Source organism: Sciurus carolinensis, chromosome 4, assembly GCF_902686445.1.
Source record: "Sciurus carolinensis chromosome 4, mSciCar1.2, whole genome shotgun sequence".
Classification (NCBI taxonomy): Eukaryota; Metazoa; Chordata; class Mammalia; order Rodentia; family Sciuridae; genus Sciurus; species Sciurus carolinensis.
In genome coordinates this window covers 124157058-124172984 of record NC_062216.1, presented here as the reverse complement: position 1 = coordinate 124172984, position 15927 = coordinate 124157058, and the positions used below count along the sequence as shown (strand labels likewise).

The 15927-nt window shown below is 39.6% G+C and overlaps 1 protein-coding gene across 5 annotated transcripts in view; it reads right to left on the bottom strand.

The window, feature by feature from the left end:
• Tbc1d30 (TBC1 domain family member 30) overlaps positions 1–15927 on the bottom strand; it is a 102578-nt gene that overhangs the window by 14930 nt on the left and 71721 nt on the right. For all 5 annotated transcript variants that reach the window (XM_047551546.1, XM_047551544.1, XM_047551545.1 and 2 more), the window contains 4 exons: positions 15401–15586; positions 11366–11534; positions 9153–9321; positions 5003–5108 (listed from right to left, as the gene is read on the bottom strand). In XM_047551546.1, the coding sequence (XP_047407502.1) occupies positions 5003–5108; positions 9153–9321; positions 11366–11534; positions 15401–15586 (630 nt within the window). The remainder of the gene's footprint in view (positions 1–5002; positions 5109–9152; positions 9322–11365; positions 11535–15400; positions 15587–15927) is intronic.

Genomic DNA, 15927 nt, shown 5'->3' with positions numbered 1-15927 from the left:
TATTCATAGTTTCATTTTTCCCAGGATGCAAATCAAATAGCCTGATGAAATTTTTCTAGGAAAATATTTTTAAAGTGGTATTTTTCATTTCAGCAGGATTGTTTCTCTAAAGGATTAGATGCATGATATATTTGCTCACAGATAGGAAAAGGAGGACTTTGAAGGGAGTTTAGTTGTGCCGTTGTTTCACTTTGTAGTTCTGTGCACTGCTGACCAGCCATTGCAATATTGATTCCGACAGCCTCCCCCATCTGATTGCCCCTAACCCTTGTGGTATCCACTTACAGTTTACCATAACAACCCAAGATCTCAAACAAGTAAGTATGGGCTAAAATTCCTTCCCTTCCATGTTTCATGATTATTGTACAAAGCTACACAGCTCTTTAGGACCACAAAAGTAATCTCTAACTTGTCTTTTTACATACACTACATTCTTAATTGGTTATATCCAAAAGGTTGAGGAATGGCACAAATTTACTCAGTAAACTGTGTCCCTCACCTCCAAAAAAAAAGAAACAGAGGAGACCTTGTGGCTTCCATTAGCCTGAAGTGTGAGATTACATCAGTTCCCAACTTTTGGGACTTCCTTTCCCTCATCTGAGAAGTGAAGGGTGTGAAACCCAGGACCATGGTTATGTGTGAGAGCAGACGGGGTGGGAAGGTCAGGAAGAAGTGTATGAGGGTATTCACCATGTTGTTAATGTTTTATTTCTTAAGCTGGGTGTGAGTTATGTAGGTTTTGTTATACAACTCTCAATACATTCTGTGCACCTGAAATAATTCACATAATTTTATGAATAATATGGTCAGAGTGAACTCCCATGTTTTTGAGCTCACAAACCTGTACAACAGCTGCCACTACAGAACTCTTCCCTCCTTGCTCATGTGATCATGTCTTAACTCCATGAGCCCCTTGGAGAGGAGAGAGATGTGAAATTCTCTCCTTTGCACCTTAACTTTTGACCCAGAGCACAGTACCTCCCCTTGGACCTCAGTAGGAGCAGCATGGTCCCAAATATATTGAACACCACATGCCAAACGTGATTCCGCATTTGGGGCAAGAGCCAGCCCTCAAAGGAGAATGGGAAAGGAGAGAGAGGACAGGAGGGAAAAGGGAGAGGGAAAAGGGAGAATCACGAACTGAACTTGATTTCTACTCATGCTTGAGTTTGTCAGAATGAACCCAACTACTATGTATAACTATAAAGCTCTAATAATAATAATTTTTAAAAAAAGAGTCAACCCGCCCCCTCATTCATGTGACCTTGAAACTTGGTTCAGACATTTAAGAAAACCATACTAACCGGAATCAATTTTAAAAGTTGAGATTATGAAATAATATATAAGAAGAATACTAATGCTAGGAATTTCAAAAGTCTTTACAAGTGAAATAAGATGTCTCACTGAAGACAAACAGTAGGGTATCCATTTGAAGATTTGGCTGTTTTATTTTTGCCAGTTTTGTAGCAAGGTGTTAGAAAATTCCCTTGTCCAGCCTTGGGAAGGAAGTTTGGAAGAGAGAATGGTGAAGTACCTTCTGCCTCCACTTCCCCCATCCTGCTCAGGGTGGATGGTCTGCACTCACTACAGCAAGACATGTGACCAAAAAAGAAATTGGCTCCACCGAGGGTTCAGATCTTTTCTATTAAAGTCTTTCCCTTCTCTATTGTTTATTCTCAGTTAGTTCTTCAAAGAAGTAATCAGTGTTCCTGAAACAAACTTGTTTATAGTTCTTCACATTCATTCACTCACTTACTTGAAGGTCTCACCTGTCTGAGGCAGTTCTGTCCCATGAGCTTAAGTATCCCTGACACAACCTTGCAGCATTCCGGGTACACAAAAATCCCTAGGCTTCCAACTTACACATTGGAGATTTATAATAAATTCCAAATCTCTTAGAGTCAAAAAATATATAGTAATAGAATGTTAGGGTTCAAAGGAATTTAAACATAATTTAATTCAACTTCCCACCCACACACAAGCCTTTTCTAGTGCATCTCCAACAGATGGCCTCAAAGGCGCTGCTTAAACACTCCCAGTTATGGGCACACACTATTCTGCAGGACAGACGGTTTTAATTCTTGACAGAACTAATTAATCAAACATTACCCCTCTATTGAATAAGCATCCACATCCTTGGGATTTCTACCCGATCACTAATGGAAAAAAGTGAACAGTGTGGGTTCAAGGGCAGATCTTGCCTTATGTCGTGTAAGAACTGCCTCCAGATTATAGTAAATCATTCACAAGCACTTTGGGGTGAGGTTTCTCAAAATCCTATAACTCTTCTGATAATAGTATCTAACCAACATTTCTCTACATTGCCCTCAAGGAATTTGCCAGCAATGTTGTCAAAAGTCCTGCTGAAATTCAGATAAACTGTTTCATCTGCATTCCCCAATTTTCCTATTTAACACTACCAATTTAAAAGAAAAACAATAAATAAGGTTGGGGATACAGTTCAGTGGTAGAATACTTGCCTGGTATGCAGGAAGTCCAGTACCATTCACCTGCCCACCCCACTCCCCAAAAAAGGAAATTGCTAATTAAAAGAATGATCTTCAGGGGATAACCCAGCATATTAGTTTATGTATGGCATTCAGAACAGAAAGGAACAGGAAAGACCGAAAGAGAAGACTCCTTTCATGTCTTGGCATTCAGCCCACATTTTTTTATCTGGAGCAATTTCAAGTTTGCTGACAGATGTAGAGTCTATCATAGCCAGATCATAATCACTGAATTGTTAAAAAAAAAAAAAAGTGAATTCAGAAAAGAGTAGCTTAGAATGGCATTTACCATTTCTTTCTCTGGCATTTTATGATGAAAGGAAAACCAACTGACAGTCTATTTACTATCTGAACTACCAATGTACATTTAAACAGAAATTGTATACAGGCACTTTTGAAAAGGAATTATAGTTCCCTTTTCTTTATTGATATGTTTTATGAAAACATGTACCAAATTAGGCTTAGTTCATCTTCACCCAGATGTTTTTGTTGACAGAGGAAATGTTACTGAAATGGAATGTAACCAGTCACCCCACAGTCAATAATTCTCCCTCTAGGATTCACTTCAAGCAGAAGAAGTGGTCCTTTATCCTAATACCTAAGAGTAGAAACTCCTGGAGAACAAGGATGATACCCAAAAACTCTCTCATGCCTTCTGGCAATGTTAAACTCTTGAGGAATTGTCTTACTCTTCTAAATAGGATTTTGGCTTTTAGAATGACATATTTTTTTAATGAGACACAAGCAGAGAGCTGCATGGTGGGAAAAAAACATTAAACTAATTGTGGGATACATGGGTCTCAGTCCTGGGTCTGCTACCAGACAACTGAGAAACTGCCAAGTTGCTCCTTTAACAAGTCTTAGCTTCCTTTCTACAAAGCGACAGAATGAGATTAATTTACCTTTAAGCTTCCTTTAAGACAGTGTTCTTCCCGTGGTCTAAAGGTTGCTCAAATCAGAAATACCCAAACATCTACCTTTTAATATATTCCTGAAATGCTTCTTGTTTTAGTCAGCTTTTTCACTGCTGTGACTAAATGACCCGAACAGCACAACTGTAGAGGAGGAAAAGTTGATCTGGGGGCTCACGATTTCAGAGATCTCAATCCATAGACAGGCTCCATTCCTCAGGGCTTGAGGTGAGGTAGAACAATATGGCAAAAGAGTGTGGCAGAGGGAGGCAGCTCACATGATGATCAGGAAGCAGAGAGAGAGAAATTCCACTCTCCAGATTCAGGGCTGGGGTTGTGGCTCAGTGGTAGAACACTTGCCTAGCATGTGTGAGGTACTGGGTTTGATCCCCAGCACCCATAAAACTTAATAAACAAGATAAAGGTATTGTTTCTATCTACAACTAAGAATATTTTTTCTAAAAAGAGAGAATGAGCAATGAAACAACAGGCCAGGATGTGTGAGAAGAGTTGGAATCAGAGCATAAATGTAGAGCCAGACCGAACACTTCCTCCTGTGAGACAGACAGGAAGAAAGAAAAGAGATGAGAATGCACACAACACTGAGACAAAAGTAGGAATGATCAGGGGAGTTGTATCAAAGGATCAGTGTTCGTGATAAATCAGATCACTGTCTGCCAAGAGCAAGAGAGTCTGAGGAGCTGGGGGAGCCACAGAGTATACCAAGGAATGAATGAAGGCCCTCACCTCTCAGCCTGCAGTTAGCCTGAGTCTTGGTTTTGTAACCTGTTGAGGGTTCCCGGCACCCCCAAATGAACATGGGACCCAACATAAAGTGAAAGTTGGAGCTGAGAAAAAGAAGAGAAATGACAAAGAAGGAAAGAAGGAGCAACCATGGATACAACGTGCAGTTGGTCAGTGGAAAGAGGAAGAAGCAAGAAGAAAAGAAGTGATCAGAAGAGCTGGAGGAGAACCAGGACAAAACTATGTTTCAGAACCTAATGGAAGAAAGAAGACCAATACACCAGCTCTCTTTTCTATACCTGCTGTCAATTGCAATGAGTTAGTCAATGTGATCTTAAGATATAGTCAAACATGAAAGAAAACAGCCAAACTCTTTAAGTCTTTCATGTTGAAATTTATGATTAATATATAATAACCTGGTTTTAGAAAGTAGAACAATGAAGTGAAAATGAACCAAAATGCCAATTAGAATAATCTTTTTTATCCTAATTCCTTCCCTGAAATAACTATTTTGCCCTACAAATATCCCTGTAAGAAGGCTAAGAATCAGATTCAGAATGGATGGTTTGGGTTATTTGCCCCCAGTTTATTTTTTTATCTTGTGCCTGATGATTTTTAAGCAGCACAGTTTGAATGTAAGTCATAACAAATAGTCATCATTCATTTCTTCCTTCCTTTCGTCACAAAAATTCTTATTGAATTATATACATAGACTCTTGGTCAACTGAAAAATTAGACTGATAGCTAGCCAAATACATTTCCCCAGACGGCTGCGCTGGCACTGGTAGTTACTACAGTATTAGATTCCAGCACCCAGGCTGGGCCATGCTGCCCCCTCACCTGCATGAGTTCATGGCTTTGCAGAAGGTCATTCTCCAGCATCTCCTGGGTGAGGCGCCCCATGGTGCCATAGAATTCATCTGCTGTTTCACAACATTCTATCTGCCTAGAGGAAGAAAGAAGAGAAAAAAGAACTTGTTTAGGGCACTCATGCCGAATAGTGGGTATGTGCTGCAGGTACCAGATGTGCTACCTCTTACTGTCAACCAAGTTAGCAATCAACAGAAATGAAAATCCTGAGACACACTGTATATAGAGGAAAGGTCAAACGTACCAAAAGCAAGCTGGTCAAGTAGTCCACACCCATCATATGGGCTACTCGGGGGCTGGGGCAGGAGGTTGCTTGAGCCCAGGAGTTCAAGACCAGCCTGGACAACATAGCAAAATCTCATTTCTTTAAAAAAAAAAAAATAGCAATCTAGAGGTACTGGTTCTGGTATGCACTCCCATTTTCCCTGAAGGTCCTCCCAGCAACACATCCCCACTGTGGCTCTTCATTGGTTCCATTTGACATATTCTATGTATCAGAACACCCGGCACTGGCCAGAAATTATCACCGCAAAGTTAGGTACTGAAGAACAATTATCCCCCACAAAGAATCTGTTGATCTTAATAGGTAGAAACCAAACCACTGTAGAGTTAAAAGATGAAAAATACAAGCACTTCATTTGCACATTTCATCAGTCCACAGAATGTTTTCACAAACAGAACTTTCTAAGCTCTTCTCAGGGAAGAATCTATTACCTGGTAATCTGTGAGATGGGTTAGATTTTTAACTTTCTTTTAAATTGAGTGGGGAGAGTGGGTAGTTCAAGTCAAACAACACAGGGTATTTCTGTTTTATCTATTACGCTGTTTTTGGACAGTTGGACAGTTTGCTCACCAATCATAGACATACGCTTTGACATGCACTCACTGGGTGCTATTCATAGAATCATCCCCCCCAAAAAATAATGATGGAAAAACCTCAACCTCCAGGGTATTGTGTAGATTATGATTGTGTAAGTATATAAATGAAGTAAACTACTGGACTATTATTACAAAGATACAGTGTAGCATGTGGGCATAAATGAAAAGTGGTTAAGTTTACCCTGGGGAGTGAAGAAGAGAAAAAGTGCTTTGAAAAATGCTCTCCAGGCTGACAAAGAAGAAAAAACATTTCAAAGACACTGGTGCAGGAAACAGCAGGCCTATCTGGGGAACTGAAAGTAGTTCCACAAGACCAGGGGGTGAACGAATGCACAGCCAGAGGGAGCCAGTGATGGTGGAGGCTGGAAGCTGCAGACAGATGATCAGGAAGCCTCGCCTGCCAGCTGAACCTCTTCAGGACATGACGGCTGAAGGCTTTTAATAGGGAGTGAGGGGACAGTTGTGTCCTGGGCAAGGTCAGCCTGGAGGTGACATGACAAATGTGGGGTATGATTGGAGACCAGGGAGGACACAATGGGCCAGGCATGTGGCAGTGAGGGAGTGTGCCAAGACAGTGGGCCAGAGGACAAAGGACAGGACACAGAAGGCTAGGGCAGGTGAACAGAAGATCTACAACTGACAGATTCCAAAAGCACCCCTCGGGTGAGGGAAAGGAGGGAATTCCAAGCTGCAGAAGCAAGGTGAAAGGAGATGCCCCACAGATAACCAAACATAAGGCACACTGTTGCTCAGGTACACATCAACAGGAGATTTACCTTTATGCCATTTATGGTTTTTCCAATGGAACATTTGTGGATAGATTACAGGAATTAGAGTCAGAAAGACCCAGAGGTAAGTCTCAGTTCTGCTACTCATTAGTTCTGTAGTAGTTTTCCCACTTGAAATGACAGGGAGGAATAACCTTACCTACTGGACAACATTATTGGGACGACCAAACAAGGTAATGTGCTGAAACTGCCTAACATAATGACAGGCTCTGTCAGCACTTGATGATATATGTGGTTGCCTCCCCTTGCCCCTCACAAGTTGCATGCTATACACACTATTATATATATATGATCATGAAGTTCAGGATATATATGTATGTATATATATAATGAAGTTCAGGATATGATATGCATGTATATCATATCCTGAACTTCATGAATATTAGCCACTTATTATCAGTAGGCTTGTATAATTAAAAGCACAAATTTTAGATCCAGGAGGCTTGTGTTCAAAACCAGTCCCTTCCACTTACAAAAAGGATGACTTTAGGCAATTCACTGAGTCCTGTGCCTCAGTTCTCACATCTGTAAAATGAAGAGGATGATGATGCATACCTCTACAAGATGATGGTGAAGAACGACTGAGTTAATATGTGTGGAGGACTTGGAACAGTGTCTGTCCATTGCAAGCACTCAGTGAATACTGGCTCTTACTTGCAGCTATTATTATTCCATAAAAGTGACATCCCTGGGATTACCATAGGAATAAGTTCCAATCCTACAGAAAATGAATAGATGGGCATAAAGCCAGGACCATCTCTTTTCTTCCTACCCCATTATTAAGAAGTCACAAAGGTGACTATCACTGTCCCCCGATACAGTCGAGTGCTTCACTATTTTAATGCTACCAACTAACTATCACCCAGTAACTGGACTGTCACACCCATAAAATATTGAAACTCAAAAAGTTTATAATGTATAATGTAGATTAGACACCCATGACTACAGAATGAGTTAGATACTGGGAGAAAATGAAAAGCAAACAGCACACTAAATCTCATACAGATGAATTGATTGGCCTACCTGAAAAGCAATATACAATAAAACAAAGCCAAAGGAGAAAACTCTGTGATCATTTAAAATACTTGCATACAATAATGATTTTTTAATCTCTGAATTGATAGTTGGTGGATCTTTCTTTGAAAAAGAATTAAAATGCTGGAAGTCTCCCAGGAAACAAGTTATCATAAATAAAAAGGCTAGCTTAGAAAAAGTTTTTGAAAAACAAAAAACCCACTACCAGTGGTTTGTTAGTTTTCTGACATGTTACCTGTGGTTATGTTATGGTTTGGATACCAGGTGTTCCCCAAAAGCTCCTGTGTTGAGCAGGAGGTTAAATGATTAAATCATGAGAGCAGTAACCTAATCAGTCCATCCTAATTTGAATGAACTAAATGGATGGTGACGATTGGCAGATGGGGTATGACTGGAGGAAGTTAGGTCACTGGGAGCATGTCCTTGGGATTATATTTTGTCCCCCTGACTCTTCCTTCATTCTCTCTGCTTCCTGGTCACCATGAGCAAAGCAGCTGCCCTCCAACACACCCTTCCACTGTGATGGTCTGCCTCACCTTGGACCCAGAGCAATGAAGTTGGTCAACCACGGACTGAATCTCTGAAATTGTGAACCAAAATAAAACTTTCCCCCTTGAAGTTTTTCTTGTAAGGCATTTTAGTCACAGTGACAAAAAACTTACTAACACAGGTACCCACTCAAGTCATACATAGCTCTGGGAAAGAAACATTGAAAATTTCTCTGCTTCTTAAGTTAACTGTTAACAGTCTCATCCTAATGTTTTTTCCATTATCCAAATGTTACAATGCTAATGTATTAGTCAGGATACATTAGAAATAAGTGAAACTACCCTATCTTTTTCAGCCCTGCTGCTAGTAAGGAATGTAAGCAAAACTTATTTGGTAATATGTTTTGGCAGGGCCAGATTTAAACATATAAGCAATTCTTGATGAAAGTAAAGTAGTTTCATAGAGTCTACTATTGACTGGTGTACCAAACACCATGCTAGACCTCTCCTACAGGCTATCTTATTTACTTTTATAACAGTTCTGAATGGCAGAACAAAATAAATAATAAATATTCATAAATAATTCAAAGTATGATATAAGCCAATAAATCCACATGCTCCTTTCCAGATCTTCCACTTTCTCTTCCATCTGAGTTTCCCTCCTTCTTCCAAAAGCGTGTCTAGAGGGATGCTGAGGAAAGACTAGCCAGGACAGGCCCACTGAGTAGGAGCGGAGAATCCTCCTCTTCCCTCTCCCCCTGAGCAATCAAGGAGGGGCCAGTAGAGATTTCCAGAAACTAAAGCAATTCAAGAAAGTTCACAGCTTTCTCTTCTCCTCATTCTTACATATCAATGCTTCACATTCAAAGCACAAAAATTGCTTGAGGCTCTCAACACCACAAAAAGGAGCAAAGGGGGGAAATCACTTACTCTCCCAATTTTGCCCAGATGGCCAGTGACACCCTTAGGATGATTTCTGAACCTTCAAAGAAGACTGAATCCCAGATCTTCAAAACTGTGTGATTAGGGAGGCACGTGGCAAAGAGAGTCAGAAACCACTGCATTGTGAAGACATTCGTAAGCGGGGGCTCATATCCACCTGAAACAAAACAAGCATGCTTAATTCCTTCGAAACTGACCATGTATGAGATGGGCCAACACCCTCTCTGTCTTCCATGTCCACTCAAATAGGTTCTATTTCTTGACTTATTTCTTCATTCTACATCCTGGTTCTTTCTTCCTTTTATTCCTTCCATGCTTCTGGAATAACATAGGTGTTTTTAATAAAAATCTCAATAACATGAGCTTTACACATTCTTTATGATACTTCACGCATTCTTTTTGATACATCAGAAATCTTAACCTAAAACCTACTCTGGGGGCTGGGATTGTGGCTCAGTGGTAGAACACTTGCTTAGCATGTATGAGGAACTGGATTTGATCCTCAGCACCACACAAAAATAAATTAACTAAGTAAAGGTATTGTGTCAATATACAACTAAAAAATATAATAAATAAATAAATAAATAAAACCTACTCTGACTCTACCTATTGTAGGGTGCTAGAAATTAAGGAGAAAGTTTTCCTTACCAAAAACAGGATAAAAAGAAAGAATTTTAGCCTCTTGAAAGCAAAAGCCATCAGATTTTTAGACTCTTATAAAGCCTACTTTTATTCAAATGTGGCCAATAAGAACAAAATAGTTCATTACCATTCACCTGTCTGCTTCTTAAATTATGTACATAATTCTCAGAAAGCTAGCTGAAAAATCCCAAAATCTTTAGAGACAACATTAAATTTAAAAATATTTTGAACTAAATTATATATAGTTTTAAAGAAAGATGTGGAGTTCTATCCATTTTGAAATTCTGAATTCGCTAAAAACACTGTTCTTCTACTTCCTGTGATACCTTAAGTTTATATTTTATTGAAGTATAAAAACTTAAGACATTTGGACTGACCTTCCCTCCCAGTTATATCAGTATGCACAATTACTAAAGTGTAAGCAAAAAGAGATCTGTTTTCCTGCACCCATTTTCTTTCTCCTTACCTGTGAACAAACATTTGCTCAGAGATTAGAACCACAGGTTATTCCTCGTAGCCAAGTGCCACAAAGGGGAAAATGTGTAGCTCAATAAACTGTCTGCCTACAGGACAGGCAAGACCAATCTATACAGAAGCACTGTGAAATTCACACAAGTATGCAGTTACACTGCACACCAAATTAAATGAGGAGATTATTTAAATAGACTAGAAGAAAAAAACGCAGAGGCACCCAGCTGTCACTAAAATAGCCCAGTGTATTTTAATCAAAGATTAGATCCTTGAAATCCTTTACTATGCTCCCAGACTTAAATGTGTGGGTCAGACTAGACCACGAATGCATGATCGGCAACAGGAACCAGCAACCAAGTTGAGGAAACACAGAAAACTTCTTATTCTTTCTGGTATCAGAGCACAGCTGCAGAAGTACAATAGGAGTTCATTGCAGCAAATTAGCCCAGGTACTGCCGAGGGTTGGTGAAGCCACTAGGTGGCAGCGGCTCTGGGAGCTGCCCTTCTCTGGCCTCAATGTTTCTGCAAAGCCAGCTCATGCTAAATGGTAGCTGCAGCTCAGCTTTAAAGAACTCCTACAGGTTTGGTGCCAGCTTAGAGCACTTTAACTAGACAATAAGACACATACACTATTCTTCATCTAGAGTACAAAATATCCTGTTAGTTTTTGATCTGGTAGCAAGAGGATGTTAGGTTCTCAAACGTTTCCTACCCATGACCAGCCAAAGGCTTAACACATGACCCTATGTATGTATTTTCAGTTTTGTTTTTGTTCTCTGGAAACCATTTTCACTGCACCAAACTCTTACAACAGAAATAACCAGAAGAGCTGGGGTTATAACTCAGAGGTAGAGCGCTTGCCTAGAATGTGTGAGGCACTGGATTCTATCCTCAGCACCACATAAAAATAAATAAATTTAAGAAATAAAGGTATTGTGTCCATTTACAACTAAAAAAATAATAAAGAGGAAAGAAAAGAAAGAATACCCGGAAATCTGCATTTCCATTCAAGGTTTAAGCTCATATATAGAATGTAATCTCACAAGGCAAATATTTTAAAAGGTTTAATAGCAATGAAACACCACAACCTCCACTTTCTTTGTTTGCAGTTCTCTGAAGAGTGTCCAGGTGCTGAGATAATTCAGGGAGTTTCATCCTCAAGAGGTCTCTGAAGACAGCCATATCCACAGACAATGCCCGCAGATTATTGACAAAATAGCTTTCAGGAAGTACCTTATCAATGAGGTAAATCATAATCTGAAGAAAAAGATAAAGAATAATACAGCTTCATAGCAACCAGAATCCTAACCATGTCCAAAATTAAAAGAATACAATTCAAATAGAAAAAATGCAATTAGCTAAAGCAAACTCTCCTTTAAATGTATCAGTACCAATTTTTCCAGGCTCACCTACAACCTGTGTAAGGAGCTGGCAGCATAATTATCTAAGTAATTCAGACCCAAATTCTGCCACCCTCTGAAATTTCTAGATAGGCCACCAGACCCCATATGCAGCTGTGATCATACAACTCTCAGCTTCACTGAGGAATGAGAAAACACAGGCTTCATCAGCCACAGGCAGGAGCCTCAGCATGGAATCCTGGATATGAGTAGTTTACAACCTCAATATGAAACCCAAGAGATGGCCTGTCATAAAACACCCACACTGAGGTGGCCCTGAGATTCACTTTCCAACAACCTGGGTTATTATAGCAACTGATGTTGGCTTTTGGTCTACTTTTCCTCTCCCAGGAAAATGCAACCAACTTTTGTTTGAACAAACAGGAATCTTTTAAACCCACATTTCTTTCATAAGATTGTCACCCAAGTTATAATTTTCACTCTGAGTTTTATATTTGTATTACCTTTTCTAAAGTGTTAAGAACCATCAGATGTAGCAACACAAAAACAAGTTCTGGCCTGGGCATGGCCTCCCACGCCTGTAATCCCAGCAGCTCGGGAGACTGAGGTAGGAGGATCGCCAGTTCAAAGCCAGCCTCAGCAAAAGCGAGGCACTAAGCAACTTAGTGAGACCCTGTCTCTAAATAAAATACAAAATAGGACTGGGAATGTGGCCCAGTGGGTGAATACTCCTGAGTTCAATCCTGGTACCCCCCACCAAAAAAAAGTTCTGTCCCTCAATCTCTAGTCCTTTCCTTGTCTGCTTGTATGTGCTGTAAAAGATCAGCTTACATTCCCAGAGCACCAAAAAAAAAAAAAAAAAAAAAAAAAAAATTAAGAACAAAATCATAGCTGTCTATGTCTATGTATGCTGGTGGAAAAGTAGTAGTCTCACATTTTTTACCTTCGGGATACCACAAAACTCTACTAATAAAAAAAAGACAAGTCGATTTTTATCTAGCTATCTTCCAGTCCTGCCACAGGCCCATTTTCCCCTTATTCCTGGCTTATACTTTCTACTTTTAAGATCATGCTTTTGTATGCAAGAGAAGATTCTTGAGAAGGCCCTCTGAGGTTTCTGATTTACAAGCCCAGGGAGCCTTCTCAGGTTAGCATAGGATTTACCAGGTAAATGTATCATTGCCTAGGAAAAAGGAGCTCGGCAAGACAAGGAGTAAGTTCAGTCCACAGGGAGGAAAGGGGCCAGGTGCGAAAGAGCAGACTCCCGGCAGAGTAGGGCACCCTGGTAGGCCCCTAGTACACTCCATGGATCTGGAGAAAAGGGATTTATAGGAGCAGGAACACAAATTTAAAGGTAATGGTATGAGGGTTATTACCCTTTCCACCTAAGGAGAAGTTACATAGTACCAAGAAAAGGACTCGAGTCTTTAAGAAATTATGATCCCCTCAAAATTTTATGAGAATAAGGAAAAACATTTCTTCAATTATTCTAGTAATTCTTATAATAGAATTCTCAGTTTAAAGTCATCTCAAAGTCTGGTATTAAAACAAAAGAGACAGTTCGGGGCTGGGGAGATAGCTTAGTCAGTAGAGTGCTTGCCTTGTAAGCACAAGGCCACGGGTTCAATCCCCAGCACCAAAAAAAAAAAAAGAGAGACAGTTCACTACCAAATTTCAAAGGCCAAATCTTGTGTCTTAAAAAATAAATTAATGAGAATAAGTAATGGGAGGGCTTCAAATTTTTAACAAATATTTAGAAACAAAATAATTATGAACAAAAGAGAGTGCTGGGAAGCAGAAAAGTGGTTCACCTATTGCTAATAAACTATGAATTCCCCTAATAATTTCAACTTGCTGAGGTCAAAATGGCTGCTGGAAAAACAGAGACACTGATGTTTTCCTTGGCATCAGAAGGGTTTCTTCATCAACCCAACTTTCCTCTGCATATCTAATCATAAGATCTACACATTCCTAAATGATGATGATATATGTCATCTCATTCCATAGAGTTTATTTTCTAGGGGACAGAAATAAAAATATTGCGTTTCTCAGCTTTAACCAAACCATCTTTTTATGTGAATTTTTAGTTTCTTTAGTATCACTGAGTCCTTTCATGATTTGCTTGGCATGTACACTCCTTTTCCCAAACCTCCCCAGCTCTCAGGCCTGAATCATTTATTCCAACTTTTCAACAGAACAATTCCCATTTTATAGTCACACAAATTATATCTGGAAAAACACTAGCACTGATAGACTGAGTAAATAAAATTGTTTTTTAATTTAAAATGTCTTAAATTCACATATTTAATTTGTCACTGTCCTCCCTACTTCCCCACCCCCACCTATTTGATAAACAGGGCTTTTCAAAGCTATTTCCTTAAATTCATGAATGGAAAAAGTGAGAAGGTGAACACGGACTTAGATCATGTCTGGTTGGGTTTATAATTAAGTCCACTATGATATGCATAAACCCAGGAGGAACGTGTGCTTATTTTTCCATATCACACTAGGCAAGGATAGAGAATGTCACTGAGGCATTCACCACAGTCAAACACAAGAGTTGGCAGGGTTGGTAAGGTATCTTGAAAACAGAGACCAAGCAACCCTTTATTACTTCACAAACACTGCAATTAATAGGTGCTTAAATGTTCAAATATGAATTAGCAACCCACATTGCCCTAAGCAATTAAGGCAGTGGCCATCCTACACATTTGAAAGGCTTCATTTCTCATAAAGACTATTTCTGATGACTCATGACTCACATTCAGATCCATAAGCTTACATTGTTAGTGCTTCAACTCAAGGTGTTTCCAGAATTGTACCTAATAAAGGTCCCACTAATAAAGGTCCCACACATCAAAGATTAAAAGATAATGATATAATTCACTTCCATGACCTCTCTCCATACAAACACCTTCCATAGATACGTTCTGCCCACCTCCTCCATATCTTGCCCCAAATATGAATTAAAGATAACTGGTATGGTAGGCAGGTTATAACATGACCCCAATAACTTCCATCTCCTGGTAGTCTTCCGCTTGAGTGTGAACTGGACCTGGGGACTGCTTCATATGACTAGAATATGGAAAAACAATGATGTCACTTCTGATATATGGCTACAAATCTGAAACTTGAACTTCTCTGCCTCACTTGCTTTTACTCTCTTGCTTCCTCTGGAATGCCAAGTACCAAGTGGTGGGGTAGAGGGGCTCACAGGGCAAGGAAATAGAAGAGGTCTCCAGCCAACAACCCATGAAAAGCAGAGACCCTCAGTTCAACAGCGTGTGAGGAATTAAGTCTTGCCAACAACCACATGAACAAACTTGACAAATGCTCGCTCCCCCTACCCCGTCAAGCCTTCAAATGAGAACACAACCACCAACAGTTTGAATGCCACAGTGATGTGACCTTGAGTCGGTTAAGCTGTGCCCAGATTTCTGACTCAAAAAAACCATAAAGTAATACATGCTACCTGTCTTAAGCTGCTAATTTGTTACAAAAACATAGATAATTAGCACAATTAATACCTAAAGTTGCTTTTAACATATGATGTTTTATAAGCAAGACTAGAAAATAATCACCCTCATAGTCGGCAGATACATGAGTCACTTGACATGGCTTTAACCTGGAGGAAATGCTAACATAGGTCATTATAAAGGTATGGAAAACACCTTGGAAAAGGGAGAGGCATCAGAGAAGAGAGTTATAGCTCTGGTTTTCCACTCTAGGAGAATTCCTGTTCCCTCCGCCAGTTGTACTCACTTTCAATGCATCCCCTTCGTTGCCTTCCACCACTTCCAGAATTAGCGCAGCCAGGATGTTAAAGCCTTGGCAGTACCCGACGTTCTTGTTCCATCGGGCATAGGCCAGCAGCACCCGCTTCAACACCACCCTGTCCTGCTCGGCCTCTTGGCCACAGTAAGAACTACAGCCTGTGCGGTGAAGATCCTGAAAAGTGAGGGAAACAATATTAAAATATCTCCTAAAGTTCCCTTGAAAGGAAGATACCTTTTGTTATTTCTTTGCCTCACCATTAAATAGAATCAAAATAGCAACATGGATTTTAGTTTTTTAAAAATGTGTAAGTAACTTTTAAACTTTTTTTTTTTTTAAGTGTTCTCTTTCAAATATTTTCAAATATACTAAGAGAGACTTGCAAGGGGAAGATCAGTCAGGCAAATTTCCTACTTAGAGCATCCCCAGAATTAACACAAAAAATAACTCAATTAGCAAATAAAATTCTAATTTCACATAAGTTAATAGTTTATTTTAAATATGGGTATCGGTCA